Source organism: Molossus molossus, unplaced genomic scaffold, assembly GCF_014108415.1.
Source record: "Molossus molossus isolate mMolMol1 unplaced genomic scaffold, mMolMol1.p scaffold_m16_p_7, whole genome shotgun sequence".
In the NCBI taxonomy this organism is placed as follows: Eukaryota; Metazoa; Chordata; class Mammalia; order Chiroptera; family Molossidae; genus Molossus; species Molossus molossus.
In genome coordinates, this window is record NW_023425401.1 from 90825780 (window position 1) to 90853545 (window position 27766).

At 36.3% G+C, this 27766-nt stretch overlaps 1 protein-coding gene across 7 annotated transcripts; it reads right to left on the reverse strand.

Moving 5' to 3' along the window:
- Positions 1-517: 517 nt before the first annotated feature.
- ZNF800 (zinc finger protein 800) lies at positions 518-27043 on the reverse strand. 7 transcript variants are annotated; one of them, XM_036246888.1, is made up of 6 exons: positions 26960-27043; positions 26379-26500; positions 20491-20586; positions 9992-10135; positions 5893-7585; positions 518-4676 (listed from the first exon to the last, which is right to left on the reverse strand). In XM_036246888.1, coding segments are annotated over exons 2-6 (1995 nt in total). In that variant the 5' UTR covers positions 26440-26500; positions 26960-27043; the 3' UTR covers positions 518-4675. The 7 variants fall into 7 exon arrangements, with proteins under 7 accessions (XP_036102781.1, XP_036102777.1, XP_036102780.1 ...); XM_036246884.1 differs by lacking the exon at positions 518-4676 and having other exon boundaries at positions 4909-7585; XM_036246887.1 differs by lacking the exons at positions 518-4676; positions 26960-27043 and adding an exon at positions 26680-26699 and having other exon boundaries at positions 4909-7585.
- Positions 27044-27766: the final 723 nt, after the last annotated feature.

Consider the following 27766-nt stretch of genomic DNA (forward strand, 5'->3'; position numbering starts at 1 on the left):
AACTAGGGCACAAAATGTTTAAGTACTTGCACAATGCCACACCGAAAATCATTTGTGGACCCAGAAATTTCACCAACTACTCTGGTTCCAAAGCATTACACTAAGCCACCAACAAGGTAATGTACTGAATGTGCTTTGCAAATGGTAAAATATGCAAATGTCAGGTGTACTGATCAAGGGCACACGCTTTGTAGTCAGACCTAGTATCAAGTCCCAATTCTGTAGTATACTAGCTTTTAGTCAGACCTAGTATCAAGTGCCAATTCTGTAGTATACTACCGATGTGAACTTGAGTAAATCACTGACCTTCTCTAAGTTTAAATTTTCTTTTCTATAAAATGAGGAAAATGAACTTATTTCATAAGGTTGTTGGTGAATCAGGGCATGTAAAGGTTGTTGGTGTATCAGGTCATGTAAAGGATCAGCAGAGTGCTTGGCATATAGTAAGCACTCCATGAACGTTCGTTATTATTAGCTAATACTAAGAATTCTCTTTATCATAAACTCTCATTTTAGAACTGGTAGCATTTTCTAAAATAAGTGAAATCAATATTAAGATAAAAGTTTATGAAATTAAGACTCAAAGTCTCAAAATATATGACAGCATGGTTTTGAGATGGAAAAGGCTACTACTTACTTTAATATCATTATCAAACATTTATTTAAAGTGCCTAGGTATACATTAAAATGTGCTAGGCACTAAACAAAATTATCAAGACATAGACCCTGACTTCAAAAATACACAATCAAGCAAATTTGTAAATGGGCACAAACAGTAAAACCTCCAACTTTGGGCATTTCCCCAACCAGATGCACTTCTGTTCCTGTTTGTGATGTGGCAGTGGTGAATATATGCAGAAGAAGAAGCCTAAAAATAAATAAACCTGACAAATTGAATGTAGAACATTAAGATTCAGGAAGAAATAAGCTGACTTCCCACCCTCTTACCTTCTCAAAAAACATTTTAGCTATCTTGATAGTAAGATCTCTGTTAACCAGAAGAGAAAATAGGAAAAGATTAAGAGCTGGAAGCTCAGAACATAGACCAAAGGAAAAGGCTACAGAAACAAATTATAAGAGAGGAGAAATAAATTTGGAAAGTTAGTTGTGAGTTTAAGTGAAACATGTTTTATTCTGCATTCTATCATGTGCCTGATGATTTAGAAACCAAACAACTAATAGCAGTTCTTAGATTGCTGATCCTTACTCCTTTTCAATCCTGAGGTTTCCATTACCTCTTAGGTCAGAGAAGAGGAAAAGAATAGCATAGAGTACAGAAGGATTTTGTCTAACAGCTCAGCCAACATCATGCTGCACATATCTTAGAGCGTGGTTTCAGATCAACTATGAGAAACATGGCTAAATCATAATTTTGGTAATCTATGGATTCCATTAGAAAAGTAACTTCTAAAACTCTAAGGACCTGGAATATTTCCATAGGCCACTATGGGAAACCTGGAAACCTCATTTCCAAAGTTTTAGAAGCATTTCTATCTCAACTTCAGTGGTCATGTTCTTTGAAGAGATCTTTTGCAATTTCACAACAGGAAATGATATCCACTTATGCCTCTCTATCTCCATACCTAGTTGTCCTTACACCTATTGGGAAACTCCTCTTCTATACCCACAGCCTCAAACCATTACAAAGTAACAAAATCCTCTGCTACTGAATCCATAGACTCTTTAAAGCAAACTGAAAACAGCCTATTAACCATAAAACAACATAACAAACACACATTCCTAAAAAATGCTAAGGTACTTTTAAACAATACAAGCAATCTGTGTCAACAGAAAAAATTGGCTCATATATGAAAAGTTAAATATGGGGAAGTAATATGTTCTTCAAGAATATGTATATATTCTTCAAGAAGGTTTTCCTCTTGAAACAGGGAATAAAGAAGAAGAAAAAAAAGAGAGAGACATGAATGGTCATTATGCATTCAAGGTACATCTGCATGTTCTAATGAATACCTGCCCAGTGTCAGCCATCCCTCATCCAGCTCTCACTTGCACTATCCAAACTTAGGAAGTTGAAGCACAAGCCATATCTTTTACTGTTTCTACTCTTTCAACACACTTAGGAGAGGACAGTATCTTCAGGAAGAAAGATGTTAAATTCTACAGAACTCTTAGTTGAGCAAATAGCAGCAAAGGTGGTGTTATCTGTAGCCAGAGATAGGTTTTAATGTATTATAAGCAGTGTCTGATGGTTCTTTTACCTCTCTACAATAACAAAAAGTGCTATCAATATTTGTTTATATAGCCCATGTGCAAAAGTTTCCAGCACAAATTTCCTAGGCCTCTTCTCAAGAGACTCAATCCTAAGCCTCTGAGATGACAGACATCAAGAATCAAAACCAAAAAGTGAGAATGAAGACCAGAAAAGAATAGGAAGAACAAAGAATTTCTAATCACTTCTTGCTTGTTCATTCTACCTTTCTAAACTGGTCCCTCTAACTTCTATGCCTGCCATAACCTGTTAGTTTGGCTAAATATTTCTAATCTCTCTAGGCCCTTCTTATGTAAACCAATCCTGACAAAGTACTATTTTTTTCTCAATAACCCACATAATATTGACAGTCCTTGAACCCTCAATCCCTTCTTCTAAATTCCTGCTCTGTGGCCCTAGAATTATGCCAAAGACATGTGAAAACAGGTGAGTGAAATAAGGAAATTCCAGCAATTGAGCTCCCCTCCATCAACATACAATATTTAACAAGTAAAGGAGAGAAGAAAAGTCTGACATACAGATGAAAGGGTGTAGCAAAGAGCTAGCCCAAGCTTTTTAGGAATTCTCATATCTTTTCACAGGTTATAGGTACTTAAGTCTGGAAAATATCTTTGGAATATGTCTTGTGTGTAGGAATGCATAAAAGATAACACCTTGCAAAAGTCAAACATACAGGTTTAATAATGTGCAACTAATGAAGATGGTTTATAAATGAAATACCACCTACACATTTAGTTCCCTAAATATATTACACTATTAATCATTAAAGTTAGACCTATAAGTACAAGTTTTCCATATATGGAAAAGTAAATCTGTTTTTAAATTAAAGAGAAATTATAACTCTAATTCTTAAAAATAGAACTATCAAGAAATAATTCAAGTGTAGCTGCTCATAGTCACTGAATAAATTTAAATTTGATAATAAACATGTAAGTTTCAACCAATGCACCTTTGTTGAAGCACATTTAGCTGAAATAACTCCAAGTCTGGTTTATTTCCATCACATATAGTACATTTTTCCAACAAGAGCATGTACATTCAATATAGAACATTTCCAGCAACAGTTACAGTCTTTCTAGTTTCCTTTCACAGTATATTTTAGTGCAAAGCACTGGGAAGGGTAAATGTTTGTCTAGCTATAGAAGTATTTTATTATGACCTTGTGGATCTTCAACATTTAAAAATTTTATACAAAAAGTATATAGATGTACAGGGTCCCTCCAAAGTACAGGTGTGAACCTATATAAAAACATGGTATATTCTCTGCTGTACCTTTTAAAATTATAATTTGACAAAAATTACTAAAAAATAAAATATTCCCTAAAAAGTACAAAATATTGATACACAAAACCTGTCTAAAATTTCATAAAGATAGATGTACTTCTGTTTTTCCTAAAATCTTGATTATAAAAATGAACAAGAATTCATTATTTTCCAAATTTTACAGTAGGAATCAAATATTATCTAAAGTGGTCATTTAAGTTTTTACTTAGGAGAAAAAAAAAATCAGGGTTTACACCCCCCCGCCTGCTTTTTTTCGCAATATTTAAAGAAATAAACTAGTATCATAAGAAGTGGTTGTGCATGGATTGTCTGCATCCATAAAATATCAGTAAGCTATTTACTACCTTCATATTAACATTAGTAAATGTGTGGTCTTTTAAAAAAATAGAAACTGAAAAATTAAGTTGCATCTATCATTAAAGTGCTTTGTATAAAATTTAAAGAAAAATAGGGGAATGTTAAATTTTCATAAAAACCTCAGATGTTTACAAATGAAAAATGTAATGATCCATGGATGAAAATGAACTGGAACTTTCCTGTTGTATATATTTTAGAATAAAACTTTCAAACACTTAAGTGCTGGAGAAGTTAGAAATACATGAATGTAAAAATAATTACCAATAATTAGTAGGCTAAATATGTATAATGTGTTGATACTAATTTGTCTTTTGGTCCTAACATACACTCACTAGGAAGCCATATATCTGTACAATCCAGATGAAAATTTTGCCAAATAAAGTGGAACAAAACTAAATCACTAAGATATAAAGTCTTTGTCAATTAAAAATCACCAGAGGTGATATTTTCTTCAGGTTGTTGATCGCGTTAATCAACAAATTGTTTAAAAAACAAGATTTGCAACATTTTTGAAGAAACTGTAGACCAAATGCACAAGGTCAAAGGTGGTAGCTGACGGACTGGGATGACAATAAGTAATGTCACAGCTACTTGAAAGTGCTGGAAAAGGCAGTGCCTTTGAAACAAGTGGTTAGATGATTATCATTTTACTGAGAAAACAACAGTTACAGTCAAATGTTTATGAAAATGTTTCTCTTTGTTTTTCTCATAGTACCATTTGAAGACGTTTAGTGGTTCTAACACCAATTTAAAGTCTTTCCACAAAAATGAACTCCAAACCTTTTCGTACATCACTTGAAGTTATCTGAGGAGAAATGGGAATAAATGAACACTTTTGAGTTTACCAATCAAAGCTTGTTTTTAAAATTAAACAACAATAAATAACTTCTAAAGAATGGTTTCATCTCAAGTTTTCTACAAAAATAAAAAAAGTGATCAAACCACAACATTTAACCTACTCAGCACTCAAACTAAGTATACTGCTTTGGAACCTGAATCCAAAACTAATACTAATTAAATATATTAATTGCCTTAACACAGAGGACACAGGTACTGAAGGAAAACTTTAAAAATATAGAGACTTGAAAACAAGTATAGGGAGTCTACTCCTTATTTTATATTGCATTTTTTAAAATCTACATTTGTTCCAAAACCTTCAAAAAAGTATTATTTTTTTTATTTGTCCCCCAACAGGGATTTCACTTTTCTTGCAACGCACAACCACACCAAAAAAAAAAAAAAAAAAATTTTTTAATCCCTATTTAATAATATCAACTATGTTGAAATAATCACCAAAAAATTTATTTAAACAAAAAGTGAAAAATAAGAGGATTTGGAACCTAAGTAATCACTCTTTCATAGATCAAACTTTAAAATGGTAACTGACACATACTCCCAAGGAGAAGGGAAAGGAAATTTCAAACTATCAAGTTTCCTCCTTTGCCTAGAAGCGCTATGTTAAATGTAAATAATAAATGCTAATCATTCTAAATTCAATTTGGGGATTTTTTTTTTCTGAGTGCAGCACTTTATTTAGCCATCACAGATTTTTACAATAATTACAGTGCCTCAAAAGACTTTTTTCCTATAATTATCGCCTTCACAAATTCATTCTAATATATTTAACTTTCCTACAATGCATTAATTAGTAGACTAAGCCACTGAGTCAAATTAAACCTGTGCAAAGTTAGTTAAACAGAAGACTTCTATTGTAAACATAAGCCAATATAAATGTGTATTTTACAACATAGAAAGGAAAGCACTGACCCTGTGCCATCTACCTAAAACTATATTGCATTGTCCTGTGGAAGATAAGTTTTGAAGTTATCTTTTGTTCCCAAGCCACTGGAATAAAGGTCACTGAAGAGGAAATGCAATATGTGCATTACTCTTGCAGTTCCCATTGCCATAAGATATATGGAAGCAAATGTGTTAAAATGGAACCAGCTATAAATTATGGTCAAATGATTTTTTTAGTTCGATGGGGAGAAAAAAGCAAAACTCTGTTAACTGTTCCTCACCAGACAAGAGCCTTAGATCTTGTACTTCGGCCTTTGGTTTTGTTTCCTTCAGGTGAATTAGAAGCATTTGCCTTATGAGTTTTCTTATGATGTTCAAGATAAGTCTTTTTGGCAAATGCCTTTCCACATTTATTGCATCTGTGAAGAGAAAAGTTTTTTGTGACTTTTACTTCAATACCAACGTCAGCTACTTCATACTTTTTACTAGGAGAGTTAGAAGTGCCATCATGTTTTGAATCGCTGTGTTTTGCTTCATCCCTCGAAGGGCCTCTCTTTGCCACTTTATTTAGAACAAAATCAATGGGCTTTTTTATAGCTCTGATCTCCAAACTGGCTGTTATTTTCCCAAGATAACGAGATGACTTTTTATGAACCACAGTTATATGTCGTATCACATCACGCTTCCGACGAGTTTCATAAGTGCAAAGAGGACACTTGTAGAATTTAACATAAATGTTATTCCCATCTGTGTGCAACTCAATGTGTTTAGTCAAGTTCTGTTTGGAAGTAAACTGACGTTTACAAAGTTTACAGTAAAGTTGCTTAAAGTCAAAGCCAGCTGAAAGTTTTGGTTTCCTGGTTTTTTGCTGGCCACCTGCAGCAGGCGGACTGGTTGATTTAGGGCTTTCAGAGTCTTGTTTAACTTTATTTTTCTGTGCTGCCGGTGTGTTCTTTTTTTCATTTGAATGATTTGTTCCCTTTAATTCATTCTGTGGAGAATGGGTAATGGAAGGGGGTGAAGATTCTACAGAATCTGCTGGTTCAACTTTAACTTTTATTTCTGAACTGTTGGCAGTATTATTAGGGCCTTTCTCTCTTTTAGAGTTTGTCCCAGAAAGAGTTATCTTGTGGACAATTTGCATATGCCTTTTAAGCATTATTTGTGAACTATATTTCCTCTTGCAAAGGAGGCATTTGCATGCAGTTAAATTGTATTCAGCCTTTGAAGACGACTTTTGTTTTCGAGTCTTAAAAGATTTTTTAGGAGAAACTGAATCCAGGAACAAAGGTTGCCCAGGCTTTGTTGCTATATCAGGAGTAATTGAATCCCTCCTTAGTCCTCTATGAACTTCATCAAAATGCCTCCTTACATTCGCTTTTGTAGCAAATGATTTACAACATACTGGACAACTCCTACTTAATGGAACTAGAACATTCTTACTTCGTCCTTTAGAGGATTGGTTTGGATTCTTTCGTGTTTCAATGTACTTTTTTAGTTCTTCCATCTTCTTCTTGTGTACTTTTCGAATGTGACGACGAACACCTCGTCTGGAATTAAATTCTTTTCTACAAAGACAACATATCAACTGGTGACCGAAATCAGAATTGTCAGAAGTTTCCACGTCAGCCTGTGATTCCTGAGGTTGTTCATCAGATGTAGGTGCAACTTCATCTGCAACCATCTCAACAGGAGGGGGCTCTACAGTTTCCACCTCTGTAACTGTAACTGGTACTATTTTAGAATGTTCAGTGTCACTTTCCTGTATTTGAACTTCAGTTTGTTCAGGAGTACTGCTTGACTCTGTGACTTCAGTAGGATTATCAGTCCTTGAAATATACTGAAACACTGCATTTTGATTAGTTTCTATGGGTTCTAGCTTAATAATATATTCTCGCTTGTCCACACTTGGATATATGGCTTCTAGGAGATCATTTATGGCTTGGCTTTGTTTATCATTTACATCAGGAAGGTCTGTTAAGAAAAAAACAACATTTTACTCTGATATAATTAGCTATAACCCTCTAATATTTTTTAATGCATTATGAATTTCTATCTTAAAATTTATATTTCTGGTTCATGCTCATTTTCATAACTGTATCATCTCTTTTCAGCGTTTTATAAAGATGAAAACTAGTATTAAACTAAAATTTGCTTTAATTTAAAACCTCAACATAGTATGCACACGTTAAGGAATAGATGCAACTGAAGAGCTACTTCCACTGTTTTTTTTGTTTTTTTTTTATCCTCACCCGAGGACATTTTTCCATTTTTTTGTACAGATAGAGTGGGAGGGAGAGAGAGAGGGAAACATTGATGTGGAAGGGACACATCGAGTGGCTGCCACCCGCACAACCAACCAGGGCCGGGGACAAACTGCAACCGAGGTACATGCCCTTAGCGGGAACCGAACCCGGGTCTCTCCGGACCGCAGGTGGACGCTCTAACCGCTGAGCCAAACCGGCCAGGGCACTCCTTCCACTTTTAAGTGCCCTTAATATAAAATATATAAGCACATGGGTGTCCTAAACAATAAAATATTTCATATTTTTAATCTAAAATGTTTAGGCAACCAAAGGCAAATCAAAGTTCTCATAATCCAAAATGGATAAACATCATAAAAAAGTTACTATATATAAAAATAATTTTTTAAAGAAAACATAACAGCATTCCTATTAACCTTACCTATGATAAATTACCTATTCTAATTATATGGAGACATACTTATGAAAATTTGTAGAAAAATATATAAACATGAATAACATGATATATAGAAGTATTTGCTAAACTCAGTCCTATTATGTGTCTCCTTAACATGACACAATTCTATTAAAACAAATGATTAAAACCTATGGATGTATTCCAAAAACTGAGCTAGTTTTATTTGTCTGTACAATAATTACACCCTCTAGAGGCAACTAAATAGTCCTATTGTAACAGAGTTCTCTAACACTGGTTGTGTTTCCATATACCACTCTAAATTCTAGCTATTACTTATTAAATACAGCATCAAATCTTCTATCTATCTAGAAATCAAGAAAGGATTCATTATAGCTCTTCTTGTCTACTTCCTTTTTAAAATGGATAAAGTGTTTACAAGAAAAATAACACTTTCATAAAAGAATCTCTAAAATGAGTATTGCCAAGAAGAGAGCACAATAATCCAGCAAATCCATTTATCTATTTCCCTCTATAAGTCAACTCCATACTACAAAATAACAAGGATTAACTATCAGAAAATTAACTTATTTTCTAAGGGTACTTTAATTAAAAAGTTAGATTTGAAACTAATCTTTATAGACTGCCTTTTCATTTATATCTCAATCATTTTAAAAAGTATGTAGTTCTAACAGCAGTATCCAAACAAATATGAAATTTTCATTTCTTCTATGTCATATAGCATGCTTTAAATCAGCTTCATGCTGATATTTGAAGTTGTATTTCATTCCCATCCCAAAAAGCTTAAGTTGAAAAACACACAAAATCCACCATGCAATATAATATCAAACTGGCAAAATAAGTTCTATATTTTATAAGTCCACAAAGAGTTAAATATCTGAACAAAAAATTATGCAAGTAAACTATTACTAAAATAGTTTAAGAAATTTGCATTTGTTCTTTAAAGCAAGAAAATAACACCATTACATATATTGTCACTTAATCATATAGGGGAAACACACTTAATTCAACAAACACTTGGTTCCACAAAGACTTTATTAGCCTACAATTGCCTTCATTACATTAAGTTATTTCAGATCTCAAGTTAGCCTGTAACACAATCTAATTTCTGATAAAATGACTGATCTAAATAAATTTCACTGAGAACAAAACAGATCTTCAAATCAAGACACAGAAAACACTAGAAAGTGTTTCTATATATATAATTAATATTAATGTTCTCAACCATTCCCAAGAAATCAACTCATTTACTCATTCTTTCTTTGCTCTACTCTCAACCTTCTCATTTACTTAAGAGGAATCTAAGTAAATGATCAGTCATATCTGGTAACAAAAGCTGTTAAAGAAGTAGAGGAAAAATACCAATATCCCCTTCAAGAATTAGTATTTTATCTTAACAAAAATCCTAACTATAAACAATATGATCCATATGAACATTCAAAACCAATATTCAACATTTTAATACAAATAAATATACTCCTAAATCTAATCTCGTATATCTTTAGGCAACTCCAAGTGAAAAGCACAGGTATGAAAGTACATATCTAAGAAACTGAACATAGCATTGAGTCAAGTATTTAATTTTATTCTCTATCATTAAATTATCCATAACTGGATATCCATAACTTAACATAAACATGTAGTGTAGTATAAGGATACTTAATTGTAAAATGCATAACAGAATACATGACTAAAACTTACTGTCATCCATCTGGAGACTTGGTGGGCAGTAGAATTTTTTGTGGGTAATTAAATTTGGTAATCCTCTGAAGAGACTTCGGCATAATTTACATTCAAAAATAGTGTCCACATCTTTTAATAAAATGTGTTTAAGCTGTTTAGTTCCTGAGGGAGAGGAAAAAAAAACACAAAGGGTAACTTTAATATATACTTTTGAACAATCACTGTTGAAAATCCGAAAGTGCAGTTTTACTCGTTAAAAACAAAATTGTATAGGCATTTCCAATTACTACCACAGTGTATTATTCACAACTTAGTTATAAACTAAGTTCTAAGTAAAAATCCTTCTATCATTTGGATATTAGGACAGTTAAAATTGATGCTTTTTTTCTAATTCAGTAGCCAATCAATTCTTGGGATATAACAACAGTGGTCCCAACATCTATTTGTTGTTTAATCATCAAAATGACCTGGGAATGAAGATATGTGTGATCCACCCCTAGAGATTCTGATTCTATAGATCTGGAGTGGGACAGAAAGTTTGCATGTCTCCATCCTCTCCCACTCCCAGCCAAAGGTTTTGCCTGGTTCTTCAAGCTTGTTTCTGCATTAGGAAGTGAAAATGGAGTTTTGTAACACAATTTCCCAATTCCTTAAAGAAAGTCAAAACCATGTCACAGGATTGTCTGTGACTTTTCTTTTTAAAATCAATTCAAATTACTTCAGGTTCTGAGCTATTTAGTATGACAATATATCTTGTCCATAATTTTGAATTTTATTTAAGCCTCTTGATACCACTATAAATTTACTGAAAACCTTTTCCCTCAAAAACTTACCCCAATTGCAATTAATTAAATATTGACATACTGGTTTAAAGCCTATCTTCTCCACTAAGATTAAAACTCCAAAGCAGCGGTTCTCAATCTGTGGGTTGCAAACCCTTTGGGGGTCAAACGACCCTTTCACAGAGGTTGCCTAGGACATAACAGTAGCAAAATTACAGTTATGAAGTAGCAAGGAAAATAATTTTATGGTTGGGAGTCACCACAACATGAGGAACTATATTAAAGGGTCGCGGCATTAGGAAGGTTGAGAACCACTGCTCCAAAGCAACCAAGACCAAGTCTGTCTTATTTATAACTATAAAGTATTCAGCTCTAATAGTGCTCAATAAATATTTGTTAAAGAAATGCCAGTGTTCTAGCCTGACCGGTGTGGCTCAGTGGTTGAGCATCGACCCATGCACCAAGAGGTCGCTGGTTCAATTCCCAGTCAGGGTACATGCCCAGGTTGCAGGCCAAGTCCCCAGTGGGGGGCATGCAGGAGGCAGCCAATCAATGTTCTCTCTCATCAGTGTTTCTATCTCTCTAAAATCAATAAAGAAAAAGAAAAATAAAAAAAAAATAAAAAGGAATTCCAGGGGTCTAGGGAGTCTAAGCATTGTGACAAAAGATCAAAAGGCAGAGACAAAAATAAATGCCAACAAGCATCGAATCTTTAAAATATAAACATCCACCCTGGCTGGTTTGGCTCAGCAGTTAGAGCGCTGGCCCACAGACCAGAGAGTCGCGGGTTTGATTCCAGACAAGGGCACGTACCTCAGTTGCGGTTAGGCCCTGACCTTGGTTAGGGTCATGCAGGAGGCAACCACTCAATGTGTCCCTCTCACATCAATGTTTCTCTCCCCCCACCCCACTCCATCTGAAGATATTTAAGAAAATATCCTCAGGTGAGGATTAAAAAAAAAAAATTAAAATAAAAACATCCACCAGGAATAAAACAAATGGAAGGTCTTCTTTCACTACTTCTGACAGGTTACTGCCACAAGTAAATTGACAAAAATGATGTGCAGTACTTTACTAATTAAGGAGCCTTCAGTTTTCTCAAATAAAAGAAAATGATAATACTGATTTAAGTTAAAAACAAAAGTGTCCTGAAAAATACCTTTAGGACTATGTAGGTATAAAATGATCTGTCAGCCCTGGCCGGTTTGGCTCAGCGGTTAGAGTGTCAGTCTGCAGTCCAGAGAAACCCGGGTTCGGTTCCCGCTAAGGGCACGTACCTCTGTTGCAGTTTGTACCAAGCCCTGGTTGGGTTGTGCGGGTGGCAGCCACTCGATGTGTCTCTCTCACATCGATGTTTCTCTCTCTCTCTCTCTCTCTCTCTCTCTCTTCCTCCCACTCTATCTGAACAAAATATGGAAAAATGTCCTCGAGTGAGGATTAAAAATAATAATAATAATAATAAATGATCTGTCATTCAACAAGCATTTGACTCTCTATTTAAGCTCTGAAACTACTCAAGAGTAAACACAGTCTTACTAATGTAATTAATACTGGAGAGTACATAAAAGTTAAATATTTCTGATTCAGTCTTTTACAATCTGTTTACATTTAATTTTTGTATTAATCATCATTTTCTATTTTACCATCATTCTGAAAAAAGATCAACCTTCAAAATTCTACTTCAAAAAGATTGATTAGCAGGTTATCAGACCTTAAGTCTTTATAGATTCCAATTCTGATAGTTGGGTGACCTTAAAGGACTCCATAATCTTTGCACTTTGATTTATCCATCTTGTAAAATGAACAAACCAATCTATCTTGGAGAATTACAAAAGAAGATATGAACCTAAATCCCCCCCCCCCAAATTATATATCTGGGTTTCTACTGGGGGGGGGGGATATATATATATATAAAATGAAATAATTTCCACCACTACCCAAATACAAATCAATGTTTATTCCACTAGACCATATTACCACAAAATCAGAAAACATAAACTTAAAAAGATTCAGAAGACAACTCTGGTTTTACTATTCTTTATAAAAAAGTAAATTCACATGCAAACATACATACATACACACAGACACCCACACACTCACACTCCCATTTGCACAGTCCATTTCACATTACAAAATATATTGGCAATACACTGCTACTCTATTTATAATTCATAGTTAAACTCCAAGTGCTTGATAAACTATAAGAGGTAGACTAATATGAAAATACTTTAGATAAACCTCTCTAACTGATCTACATAAAGTTCTCAGGAAGTGTAGTTCAGTGTTAATACCAGTAGGAAGAAAACATAAAAAACGTTTGCACAGTTTAATTCTAAATTAAAAGACCTCCAAGACCTACACTAATGATTCAACTCTGCCTTTAAAGATAATCAAAAAGGACTGAACAGGGACACAGAAATAACCTGAACTAGGTTAACTTAAGTATTCAACTGACGAGTTAATAAAAAGTACAGCATGAGGTTATACATTTTTTTTAAAAGTTACTTGTAAAAATATAAAACTGCATCCCTAAATCAGACATATCACTTTGTCTACCAGGTTCTCAATCAATCATTAAAAAAAATCTATTTCTTTTATAGAGTAATATTCAGCAGAGAATTCCCAATAAGCATCCAAAAACAGAAAAGTATTTGGTTTTAACTAATCAATCTTAATTATTGATCACAAATGCTCCTCCACCCCCACCCTACCTAGCTACACACACACACACACACACACACACACACACACAATATAATTGTGCTGATCCAGGCATAACAAAAGTCTTTCAGGTCCATGGATTCACCAAACTCTATGTCTCTTACTTTTCAGGCCTTCATCTGTTTTTTTTCTCTGTTCTTATAACATTCTCCCATTTCCCTGGTCTGGCTCACGTGTAGTAATCCTTCAGATCTCAGGTTATAATGACACATTCTCCAGGAAGCCTCTCGGACCCCTCCTGTTTTTTTGTTAAGAATTCTTCATCTATATTCTCATAGCATCTTATATATCCCCACTATATTAACCCACTATCTTATAATTAATTATTTTTGTTCGCAAGGTATCTTTAATGATCACTATTATATTCCCAGCCCTCAGAACTACACCTGATTAACATTTTTTAAATGACATATTGAAGAGCTTTATATGTTCAAGAAAACCCTCTCTATAAATAAGATTTTTCTAGTCTGTGTAAACTGGACTGGGAAATCAAAACAGGGACCCAAAAGATTTTCCAATTCTACTTACACATTTTACCAATGAGAAAAATAGTTTTAATTTTTAATTTCATAAATACAGACAAAAAATGTTTTTCCCAAAGTTAGTTTCAGTAGCCATTTAAGGTTTTGTTGTTTTTCCCATGGGAACATAATAACTTGATTCTAATCAGCTACCATTTCTAACTGCTTTGCTAACAATCAGACACAGCTAACCACTGTGCCTCTGTCAAATGCTAAAACTTTGTCACCCGAGACAACAGACATGGTCATCTGGACAGCAGCATAAAGTTCTTCCACAGCTCTTGATCCTGGGAAAGAGAAAGCCATGGTGCCTTACTCCTAATTATTCCTTTTCTTCTCTCTTTCTTACCTTAAATTATCTTAGAAGTCACTGCATACTGCTTATACAGATAATCGTCAGTACTTTTCAAAAAACCAGCCCTCCAAAGGGTAAGGTTTTTGAAGCCTAGAAATTAACTAATTAGTGAATATTTCAGATTCTCAAATAGGGGTGTAATAAAAATCCATTAAGTCTCATCAAGGGTTTATCTGGTGCTATTCCTTAATGACAAATACACTGTATATACTGACAAAAATGTTTAAAAATTTTTTTTCCAAAAGGAATCAGTACTCAATTATACATTAGGTTGGATGGCAGTCATTTTATATGGCAGATTCTTCTATGCTACAAAGATAAGCTTTCATTTATTTTCTTCATATACTGATATGACCATTTTAAGTTGTGGCAGTAACAATTTAAATGGTACACTGCTGGTTTTACTGTTGACTCACACATGAGCTCAGTCTTCACTACAGCATCCCAACATTGCAAGCAAATCTGTAAATCCTGTCAAACCTCCTGATTTCCAAGACAAGTATGAAAGAAATTTCTAACTAATCGCCCATACCTTAAAATAAGTATTTAAAAGTAAAAAGTAGAAAAACTGAAGAAAATCGAAATTGATATCTTAAAACCACCACTTACAAGGGTTGGTTCAAAACAAAAAAATTAATAGGTAATTATGAAACACTGCCACATAAACTACTACAATAAACTTATAAGTAGAATAAAATTATTTTAGTGCATACTTGGTGAATCTTTCAGTTTAACAGCTATTTATTAAACACCTATTAAATACCAGGCACAATGTTATTCACTGGAGACATGAAAGTGAAGCGTATGATCTTTGCCCTTGAGAAATTCCCAGACTAATATAAATGGCTGCTCTCCTAGGGATATGGCCCCCAAAAAACATACTTTGAAGATTAATTAAAAAACAACAAATCAAACAAGTAAATCTATATTTTTCTTATTCATCAAAAAAAAAAAAATCTGGTCTTTAAAATATCTAAATTTTAAATTTCCTACAATTGCTACATTACAAACAAAAAAAAAGGGGGTGGGGGCACTCCCTTATGTATCTCTGATAAATCACAATTCCTTTGCTTACAGAGACAGGACTGAGATACCACCACCCAGTCATAGCTTATACTAAACTGAAATTTATGTTGCTTTAAGCACTAAAAACAAACAAAAATTAACAACTTCTAAGAAATTAAATGAACAAACCTAAATTTAGGAAAATAATGACAATAGCAAATATCACACAGAGCTAATTCCCATTTTTACTATAATTTATTCCTCCTTAAAATTCAAACACGATGTTGTTCCTTGTACATAGTAGTAGTATATTCTACAGGCAAAATCTTTTTTCTATACTATTATATATTATCTCTCTTTACAATATTATTTATATCAAGAATTCAAAAAAGACATCAACTTCATATTAAACCAGTTTTATTTTTACTTTTTTTCTATAGTAATTTTTATTGCTTCATCAAGAATATATATATTTTTTTATCCTCACCCGAGGACATCTTTCCATTTTTTGTTCAGGTAGAGTGGGAGAGAGAGAGAGGAACAGAGAGAGAGAGAAACATCAACACGAAAGGGACACATCGAGTGGTTGCCACCCGTATGACCCAACCAGGGCCAGGAACAAACTGCAACGGAGGTATGTGCCCTTAGCCGGAACTGAACCCGGGTCTCTCCGCACCGCACACCCATGCTCTAACCCCTGAGCAAAACTGGCCAGGGCAAACCAGTTTTAAATACCAGACAAATTATCCTTTTCTTTCCCACCATTTTTGTTTCTAATCTTAGGACAATCCATAGCTCCTCTGCCTCTACCAGAAGACTAAGAGACTAAGAAAGAATATTAAGCTCAATTAAATCCATTTTAATAAATGTCTCATCAAAGTATACTTTTTTTGTTATTTAAAATTTTGTCTCAGTTTACAGAGCAAGCTCAGAAAGGAAGGAAGCTAAAATAAAAGTGTTAATAGAAAGGAGGAAAATTTGAAGACAGCAAGTCACAGAAGTGATCCTAGAAGAATCACAGCCAAGGCCAGACTCCAGCAAAAGGCAGGGTGCAGTAAAAGTAATATCACAAGTCAGAGATTCAGAGCAAATGATATATCTTGAGTCACCCAACCATCAGGAATTTATCTGTAGGCTGGGGCAAAACAGACAGTTTTCTAAAAATGAGACATCTATCTATGGAGAGATGTCAAACAACAGTGAGTTGTACTATTAATAAAGCAAAGATACATAACAGTATGCAGACTAAGCTACCATTTGTATTATGAAGAAAATGAGAGATATAGGCTTGTATATGTATAAAAGGTCTCTGGAAGAAGACACAAACTATGTAACAGTGATTGCCTGTGAAAAAAGAGACTTATTTTGTTTCTTTTTGTACTCCGTTTTTTTAAAAACACAAGCACATATCACTTATTCCAAAAAAGAAAAAATCTAATCAAATTAATTTACAAATCAAGCAGACTGAAATAAAGAGCTATCAAAGGTAAAGAAGGATTTGTAATTTAAAGCCAGAAAAACAGGTCAAAGCGCCTGGCTAGTGTGGTTCAGTGGACTGAGCGTCGTCCCATGGACTGAGAGGTCCTGGTTTAATACCTGGTCAGGGCACATACTGGGGTTTTGGGCTCCATCTCCAGTGGTGGGGCAGGCAAGAGGCAGCCAATCAATGTTTCTTTTTCACATGGATGCTTCTCTCTCTCTCTCTCTCTCCCTAAAAAAAAAATCAATAAAATTATATTTAAAAATTGAAAGAAGAGAAAAAAAAAAAAACAGACCAAAGCAAAAGCTGAAGTGTGAGGCAAAGAGAATGGGTCAAAACTGGTCATGCAGTCAGTATGCACACATGGAATTGGTGGGCCTAAATAAAAATGAGTCAACTCCTTCCTCAGCCTTTTATGAACTTCCAGCTTGGGTAGGAATTAATACCAGGTCACAGACAGCCCAGTGCAGGCAGGAGAGGTGAGTCACTTAAATAGAGATGATACCATAGCTGGAAACAATTATCTGAGCTTGAAGATAAAGTCAGATATCCTAATAATAATAATAATAAACTACCGTCCAACCTGGCTTAGCCTCTGTAGGCTTAACAAGAGCAAAAGCATGGACTTCAGAGTTCTACCTTCAACTATCCGTCAGATATGTCACAACACCATGATAGTCCTTTTTTTTTAATCCTCACCTGAGGACATTTTTCCATTTTTTGTTTAGATAGAGTGGGAGGGAGATAGAGAGAGAAACATCGACGTGAAAGAGACACATCGAGTGGCTGCCACCCACACAACCCAACCAGGGTCGGGGACAAACTGCAACCAAAGTACATGTCCTTAGTGAGAACCGAACCCGGGTTTCTCTGAAACCGCAGGCCGACAGTCCAACCACTGAGCCAAACTGGCCAAGGCCCACCATGATAGTTCTTTAAACGCAATTTATATGACCCAGCTGTATTGCAAAGAGATGAGTTACTGAAGGCAGGCTAGGGAGTAGAGTGGGACTGGGAAGAACTTGCAAGAATCTCAGGATGGGAAGCTTTCAGTCAGCCACAGCTTCAACACCTTGGTGCTAAAGGAGAGCTACCTAAGGAGACTTTAGATTATCCAGATATGTAAGAGATTAATATCTAGAGGAAATTAAAATTGCTTAGCTATAAGACACATTAATGAAGTAAAAAATTTCTCTTTAAATCTAAAATTAGTTCCTTTACACCCATAAGCATATTTCTAAATCACCTCTAATTTAAATTATTGGTATTTAAAGAATTAAAATTATAGTATTTTCACAGTTTTTCTAAATAAAAAATAACTCAGACGGCAGATTTAATGAGGACATTTTTAAATTAACATACTACAAATTTTGCAATCCTTTTTCTTTAGCTTAGACAGTAAAGAAATGACAAACACAGAAAACAGATATGACCACAGTACAATGAGGAAACAAATAATTTCATTTTTAATAGTCATCTTTCAAAGTTAAAAAATATATACTTTTTGGTCCTGGCTGGTTTGGCTCAGCGGTTAGAGCATTGGCCCATGGACCAAACAGTCGCAGGTTCAATTCTGGTCATGGGCACATACCTCAGTTGCAGTTCAGTCCCCAGCCATGGTTGGGTCATGCGGGAGGCAACCAATTGATGTCTCTCTCTCACATCGATGTTCCTCTCTCTCTCCTTCCCTCCTCCCACACTAACTCAAGATAAACAGAAAAATATTCCCAGGTGAGGATTAAAAAATACACACACACACACACACATATATATACTTTCTGAATATACAACCTTGCTGAAAAGGTATTTTTTTACAAGACAAAGCATTTATAAATGAACCAACTCTAACTTCTTAATCAAATAACACTATAATAAACTGAAGCAGAAAATAGCCTTATTAAATCCATATTATGAATTTTTAAAAAGCAAATATTAATAAATATGAGAAGCCATTACCTTCATTTCCATGACATAAGAACAAAAAGAAATTTTATCTCTATACTAAAAGTAGCTAACAGAAACTTATTACAAACAGAAACTAACCATTCTTCTGTTAGGCCAGAAATATATTTAAAAACAATCCCTAATAACTAAAATTTTAACTGTATTTACCATAGGAGAATTTAACCTATTAATTACTATCAATTAGCCAAGGGTAATTATCAAAAGTAAAATAACAACAAAAAACACTCTTAAATAGGTTATACCTCCAATCAACCTGAGCACAGTCATAAGGAATATACTCAATACTTACTGGATTAAATATACATAAAAACAATGCCATGAGGACTACAGATGATAAGTTTAAAAAATGGATCTTAAAAGAGTAAAAAAAAAACAAAAAAACCCTTTTTATTTAGATTAAGAAATCATTTATTTCTTAGAATCCTAAAATAAACCAAATGCATGCCTTTTCCCTTTACAATGTTTTAAAAACAAGCACATCAAAAAAATTATCATCAATACAAAACATGTAGTTGCATATAAATGATCTTTTCCTTTGAAACTCGGTATTTTTCATTAAAATAAATAATATAATTTAATATTTATCTTAATTTCATTAAGCTAAATAAAATAATAACAAAAGATATTCTAATCCTTTAAGTGTCCATCAGTTATCCATCATGTGTGTTTGCTTGTTCATATATGACTCAAAAATCTGCAATGTCAGAGAAGCCAAATTCACTTGATGGACAGTGGATCATAAGAATCACAGCAACTTAAGATCTTACTGATAACACAGGAGGAATTCTAACAGTTCTCAATCATTGATATGTAGTAAGCAACATCTATTTTAAAGCACTGAATTGTAAGTGCACAAATACATTTATATATCTAGTTATTATTATAATCTAATAGAAAGAAAAAACTAAACAAAAGTATCTGAAGACATCAGGGCTAAAATAAGTCTTTTTTCTATCCTGTGCTCTATTATAGATATTCAAACTCATGGAGTTAGGGTTAAGCAGAATGAGTCACAAGATGATAAAGTAATTAACCTAGGACAAGTGACAACTCAGACATTCTGAGTATATAATCCACTCTTCCAAAACTTATAAAGACCCAGTATAATCTGTTGTTGTTGTTGTTGATCCTCATCGAGGCTATTTTTCCACTGATTTTTTAGATAATAGAGTGAAAGGGAGGGAGGGAGAGAAACACCCATGTGAGAGAGATTCATTGATTGCTTGCCTCCTGCACTACTCTCTGACGGGGGCCAGAGATGGAACCTGCAACCCATGTAGGTGACCTTGACCAGGAATCAAACCTGAGACACTTTGGTCTGTGGGCCAAACTCTAACCACTGAGCCAAACCAGCCAGGGACCAGTATAATTTACTACGGACCTTTGAGAGTCTATAAAGAACATGTCAAAAAATAACAATGAATCTTTAAGAGGAATCAGCAGATATATCACATAATGTATTTCTTTATACTATACTAAATAAGTTTATTTTAAAATCAATATATAATAGTATTAAAAAAGAATCTCTAGATCACATATTTATTCACCCACTTGATTAAAAATATGGCATTAAAATATATTTTAAAACAGTGTATATGTTTTAATTTTTAAAAATTATTTCTAAAGAGTTACAGGTAGTTTTTAACTACTATGTGAAGATTGAAAAATACATCCTAAAACGTTCATACCTGATCGAAAGCACTCGATTATTTGTTGAATACCAGATTTAGATGTCTGTAGTGGTTGCTGTAACAAAGGAGCATCTCCAGGTTCCAGGATATAAACTATATGGAAGACAAACACCCACCCCAATCCCCACAAAAAAAGGTTATTTAAATCATTTACTGTTGAAGTAAAACAATGGTTTGCTGCAATCATGTAAATGGCAATCACACTTGTATATATTTCACCATCATCTTTGTAAGGCAAAATGAAATAATTGGAAAAAATAACTAAAGTTATTCTCAATTCAAGGCTAAAATAAGGCTAGTTAAGGCTGGACAATAAGTTTAAATGGGAAGATCTTATCCTGGTATTATTTAATACATATTCGTCATGTTTGCCTTTTTATTCCCCTTGAAGAGGAACCACTATATTTAACAAAAATTCTAGGGTAATGATGGTCCAACTGCACCTATAAACCATCCCAAAACCCTCTGGACAATCTAGCACAACTGTCTAGGCAACTGTGAGAGCAAAGCTGAAAAAACACTGCCTGAGGAAAGAACTGGTCGTGTGCACCGAGAGGTCACCAGTTGGATTCCTGGTCAGGACACATGCCAGGGTTGTGGGCCCAATCCCCAGTGGGGGGTAAGCAGGAGGCAGCCAATCGATGTTCTCGCTCATCGATGTTTCTATCTCTCTCTCCCTCTCCCTTCCTCTCTCTCTATAACCAATAAAGGAAAAAAAAAATTAAACATCAATACAGCGGAATCTCTGATGCTATTAGAAAGCATGAGCTAGATCTACATGTACTGACAACAAAGGATGTCAATAATAGATTATTATGCAACAAAAGCAGTTTATAGAATATGATCTCACTTATATTAATATATATTTCAATAGATACACAAAGAAACAAATTTAACATATATGTGTCTGTATAAACACAAAAAGTCTGGTGGGTCACCAACAAAATTTAACAAAGGTTCTGTTAAGGTGTGTTTTATGGGGACAATTTTCACTTTCTGTCTCACACTTTACTAGTACTTCAGAGCCTAGGCTTTCAAAAGTGTGCATTTGAGAAAGTATACATTTTTTATAATAAGTAATAATATTCCCATTTAAAAATTAAAATTTTGGCCCTGGCCAGTTTGGCTCAGCGGTTAGAGCGTTGGCCTGCGGTCCGGAGAGACCCGGGTTCGGTTCCCGCTAAGGGCATGTACCTCGGTTGCAGTTTGTCCCCAGCCCTGGTTGGTCGTGCAGGTGGCAGCCACTCGATGTGTCCCTTTCACATCGATGTTTCTCTCTCTCTCTCTCTCTGCCTCCTGCTCTATCTGAACAGAGAATGAAAAAGTGTCCTCGGGTGAGGATAAAAAAAATATATATATAAATTAAAATTTTGCCCTGGATGGTGAGAGAGTCAGCCCACAGACCAAAGAGTCTCGGGCTTGATTCCAGTCAAGGGCACATACCTCAGGTGCAGTTTAGTCCCTGGCCCTGGTCGAGGTTGTGTGGGAGGCAACCATTCAACGTGTCTCTCTCACATCAATGTTTCCCTCTCTCTCTCACTCTGTCTGAAGAGAAATGGGAAAATATCCTTGAGTAAAGATTTTTTTTTTAATTTAAAATTTTTATTTTCAAACAGAGATCATCCTTGCTTTCCAAAATTCTCAGATTAGTGGTATAACATGCAATAAATTAGATTATAGTAATATGAAGCAAGGTAACTGAAAAGAAAAACTGAATTTTCTATCAGATATCAAATAGAGATGGTCATGTTGAAGAAAAACTGTCCACTTTAATTGTCTCCTTTTTTTAATATTATAATGTTTTACTCAACAATTACCATGTTCACCCAGGATCATCTGCTCAGCATGGGGAGATAAGGAGGTTTACTTCAGTAATGTGTGCTGCTACTGCTTCAGTGCTTGGGCGTAGACAGCATTTAGCTCTCCGATAAGCAGACCCTGCTGTGCTATATATACAGACAAAGCCTTAGATTCTCTTTTAGGCTTGTGCTCAGTATACACAAATGGGAGGAACTATGTCTCAGGACCAAGTCATTTCATTAAGCAAAATTTTCCTAATTTTAAATGATACTTTAGGGGTATTTTAAATGAATTCAGAACATACACATGAATACAACTCATTTTGAGAACATCTGACACTGGCACTAACTGCATTAAGACTCCAAACCTGGACTGTACTGAAATTCTCTTTCTAGATACAACTAGGGCAAATTAAAATCTCTGATCTCTCTTTTCTCATCTCTAAAACGGGGATAATAAAAGTAAACTAAATCATAAGATTGTGTGAGGACTAAATTAGCTAAGAGGTAAACTGATTAAAACAGAGCCTGGAATATACTCAGTGCTCAATAAATGTTCTACCACTATCATCACCACCACCAGCATCACCATCACATGCAAATCAATTGCTTTCCTGACACCAAAAACTGAAATCTTTTTCAAAATCTAAGACAAGTAGAATTCAAACCTCTTGGAGAACCAATAACAGAAGTTTATAAATAGATCAGTGATACCATTAATCTGGATTAGATAGATCTCTTTGCAGTATTTGTACTTTATAACTGATAACTGTTTATAAAAAAAATAGAAACTACAAAAGAGAGGGTGAAACTGTATAATTGTAAAGAACTAAAAGCTTCAAGGTCTGGCTCTATAAGTGGCAAAAATTCTAGAAAGGGAGAACGAAAAACCAGTAATGAATAAGAGAGGAATAAAGGAAAACATGGAAATTTCTCCTTAGAACCCCCTTTCCTCATTTAGGTACATACTCCAGAAAACTTTCTATAATACATCAACTTTTACTTTCATTTGAAAACATCTGATTTTAAAGCTAAAACTAAATTTTGTTACCCATCACCTTCAAACACTGCTACCACCAGAACATATATACCTCCTGAGAGCATTCAAGATAACCTCAGGGTTAGTTTAGTTATGCAAGGACACTTCCACTTGTATACACATCTGTGGTTCCCATTTAAGAAACTGGTCTTTCTTCATTAATACAAAAAAACTTTATGTATTAATATTTCATAAAATTTATTCTTACATATCCAATCACCCCTCCCAAGATCAGGTTATATGACCACTTAGGGAAAAAAAAAACAGCACCTCCCTCCAACCAAAACCCCAAACCCTCAGAGGTTAGCATCTTTCTTTACATCCTTCCAAAAACACACTTCTAAAATAAAATACCTATTTTGTAGAGTGTCTCCTACCTTGAAACAAGCCTCTTAAAAGATCCTTCTACTTATGATGTCTGGGAGTTGTTTTCAAATAGAGAGTGGTGGAGCAGTTGGAGGGTGTAGAAGGAAATCATGGGGAGGAGAGACTAGACATGAAGATAGACTGTCCATACATCGATAACTGATGGGAGTTATGCAATGGATGTATCAAGTTCCTTATACAATTCTCTCTACTTTTGAATGTTTAAAAAATGTTATAGCAAAAAACATTCTTAAAACTTAACTAAAGTCCTGGTAGGTGTGGCTCAGTTGGTTGGAGTTGTGCTATATACACCAAAAGGTGACAGTTTAATGCCCTGTCACGGCACACACCCAGGTTGTGGGTTCAATCCATAGTCAGGTGAATATAGGAGGCAAATGATCAATGTTTCTCTCTCACATCCCTGGTTTTCTCTTTCTCTCTCTCCCTCTCCCTTCCTCTTTCTAAAATCGTAAAACATATCCTTCAGTAAGAATTTAAAAGATTAAATTTTTAAAAAATGTAATTAATACATACACTGACAGGCTTATAATACCATCCTTCACTACAAATTGACCCATCCTATCAAAGCCTCCTCAGAAATACAGTGCTCTCATCCAAGGAATTTACCCACTATTCATAATCCAAACCAGGACAGACCTCTCAGGAGAGACCATTATAAGAATTTTTCAAACATCATGTCATCTTCTATCATAATATGTTCCTCTCAGTACTGGCAACATCCTCCCACTCAGCACCTACCTTCCTCTGAAATAATGACAACTACCCACCCTGTAAGTTACTAAACTTCTAGCTTTCCACTGAACTAAATGCTCAGAAAGTGTTTAATTGCTATAACTAAGAAAGCAAAGAAATACCAACTACTTTTGACCTGCTAGTCTGAAACATAAACTGCGTGGAAAGCTTAGGGTACAGAAAGGTGAAATTTTTTAATTAGTTCAACTCATCTGATTTCTTGTTTATGGGGGAGAAAAAAGAATATTAAAAATTCCAATACACATTTAAAAGTTCAACTCTGGAAAGCATCTGTAAAAAGACACTAAGTTCTCTAGAAAACTTTAATTACTAGAATACACTAAGTAAGATATGGTCACAAATTATCCTCTTTTATTTGTTTATGTCTATCTCTTCCCACTTACAAATTCTATAAGGGGATGACCTTATCTGTTTCATTCACCACTTATATTCCCATTACGTGAACAGTGCCTAGCCACCTAACAGGTGCTCACTAATAACGTGTCAAAGAAATGAATCAATAAACTTCTTGAATAAGATGATTTCATTCATTCAACCTAAATGACTTGAAGTATTAAAAAACAAAACAAAACTAGAATAAAAGGTCAGTGGGATACAAGTATAAAAGGCATTCACAGCCTTCTACTTCAAAACTAGCAAACACTACCCAACATTTGCTAAAACATAAGTGATAGTATATCTTCACTTCAAATAAACAGAATATGCACTGTGGAAGGGCGCTGAAAGTTAGATAAGGGGGCAGGTGAACAGAAACTGGATCCCATCATGGGATTATCTGTTTTATTAGCAGAGGTGAGTTACTACTGATTTGCAGCAAATCAGTGGGGAAAGGGTCATTGTACAGATTTTATTCTCATGTGTAGCAAAGTTTTCTGAAAATGAAAGTTCTTCCCCTTTACCATTGCCAATTTTGCCCATTAAGTAAAAGAGTACTCTAAACTCTTCTGTGATAAAACTGAGTACATTAATGCAGTTAAAATACTCCAAACAAAAAGCAAGCAAAGGTAAAAAAATTTAAAAAGTCCTAATAACTTCTGGGTCAAAAATAATGATAAACACCTGCCTTTAACTAGAATAAATCAGCATTTATTTGGTTTAGAGGTAGTGTCTATTCAATGATTCCCTTTTAAGTTCTATCTGTATGTGACAAAGCACATCAAACTTCCAAGTAGAAAAACTACCACTAGTTTACATATCACATTTATCAAATTAAAGTTTTCTAAATATCCTTCATGAGATTGCAAAAAGCAACGTTTTCATTTCATAAATTCAACTTTCAAAAGTTCCACTGAATAAAATATCCTAAAAATACTTGTGCATCCTATCTAAATAATCAGATGTCTTTATTTTGCAATACAGTATTTTCTGTCCAAGAAATTTTTTAAAAGTCCGCAATTTGGCAAAACCTGATTCACCCAAGTTGAGTTCAACGAACTTTTTTTTTTAGTCCAAAGTAAACTCATTTTTAGTCTTTACAGCGCTATTCTCTAAAAAAAACAACGCATAAGAAACTTACTTTTTTCAAGTTTAAATGAGGCAACTTTCATGAAGATAAATAGTAATATTCTACTAACTATTTTTTTCCCTTTCTTTTCTGTTCTAAGTATTTACAGAGCATGGGAGTACACTAACTGGAGTCTGTCTTTGAAAGAGAAGGATCCGGGTCTGGGTAATTGATCTTGTGGGAAAGATTTAAGGTGACACTTGTAGTACTTTTTTTAAGGGATCAAGCAGGGGAGACCTCTTGTTTGTACAAGCATTTAGCTTCATAACTAGTTTTCAGCTGGAGAAAATTATAGCCTGCTTCCTTAGGGATGCCTTCTTGGCCAGGAGGAAAAGAAAACTAGAAGGGAACAGAAGGCAGTGACTGACGAAGGATCGAGTAACTAGGGGAGAAAGGGGTATACCTGGTTCACAGCAACCGTGATGATGGTGGTCAGTCTGACAGTATTTGTCCCTTAAAGGCATTTTCAGTGGGCGCGACCTACTTTCCTTTCACTGTGAGCACCTCTTCATCGCGGCTTGGCTGCTGAAAGAAGCACAACCCAGTCACTCCCCCTGAACTTCCTGGGGGCCTTTTCCAGATGAGTCCCCTTCACCCGCCCTCCGCCGTCCCTCCACCGACCCGCTCCTTCTCCTGGGACCGAAAAAAGTACACCGCACGAAGGCTCCTCCAGCCCGAACGCCCGCACAGGTTCATCACCCTACCCGGAAACGCAGCCTCCGGCGCGCAGCGCAAGACGCAGGCCTGGCCGGCTGCGCGGGCGGCGGCGGCCTCGCCGTCCCGAGCGGGCGCGCGCGGAGACGGAGGCGCGGGGCGCGGTGGCACGGCGGGCGCCGGGGCCCGCGGCGGCCGGGCGGGGGGCACGGCGGCAGGGCGGTCGAGGTGCGGCTCCCCCGCGGCCGGCCCACGGCCTCCCACCGCGCTTGGGCGTTGGGGTCTCCCCGGCGGAGCCCCTGTCCCCACAACCAAGTGCACCCAACTTACTTAACTCCGAGGGCGGGCCGGCGGGCAGGCGGAAGGAAGGAAGGCCGGCGGCCGCGGGGACAGCCTGGCGTGGGAGGCGGCTTCGGCCCCACCTGGCGCGGCCTCCGCGGACCACGCGAAGGGAACCGGGGCTCGGGCCCGACGCGCTTCCAAAGAGTCCCCGCCGGCGCCGACGCGGAAGCGCCACAGCTCACGACGTCCGTCCGCGGCCCGAGGCGACGGCGGCGGCGGCTCACGGCGTCCCTCCGCGCTGTGGAGCTGGCGGGCGGGCGGCGCGCGGGCGCAGACAGTTGACAGGAGGAACCGCCCCGCAGCAGCCGCCGCCGCCACCGAAGGAGCCGGAACCGGAGCGGGCAGGACCTGAGGAGCTCCTCACCGGGGCAACGGCTGCCGCCGAAGCCCGGCTCCCCCCGGCACCGCTCCACCTGCAACGGTCCCGCAGGCTTTTGGAGAGGGGCGGGGAAGAATAGGAGTCTCCCCCCACCTTGGGCCTTTTTTGGTGGTAGTAGTTGTTTCAGGAAACTTTATTTAAAGTCAGTCTCTCTCTTTCTCTGTCTTGCCCTCCCCGAAGAGCCTGGCTACCGCCGCGGAGCGGGTAAGAAGGGGGAAGCAGAGACTCTCCGGCAGCGACGGGGAGCGACTGACTGACCCCGGACGGAGATGGGGCGAGGGCAGGAAGTGACAAGCTCTCCGAGTGGGTGGGGGGGAGTGTGGCCGGCACGCCCGGGAGCGCCGCGCGCATGCGCCCGGCCCGGCGCCCCCGCCTGTGGGGAGGCGAAGCGCGGCGGCCGGCCGGGGAGGGACCCG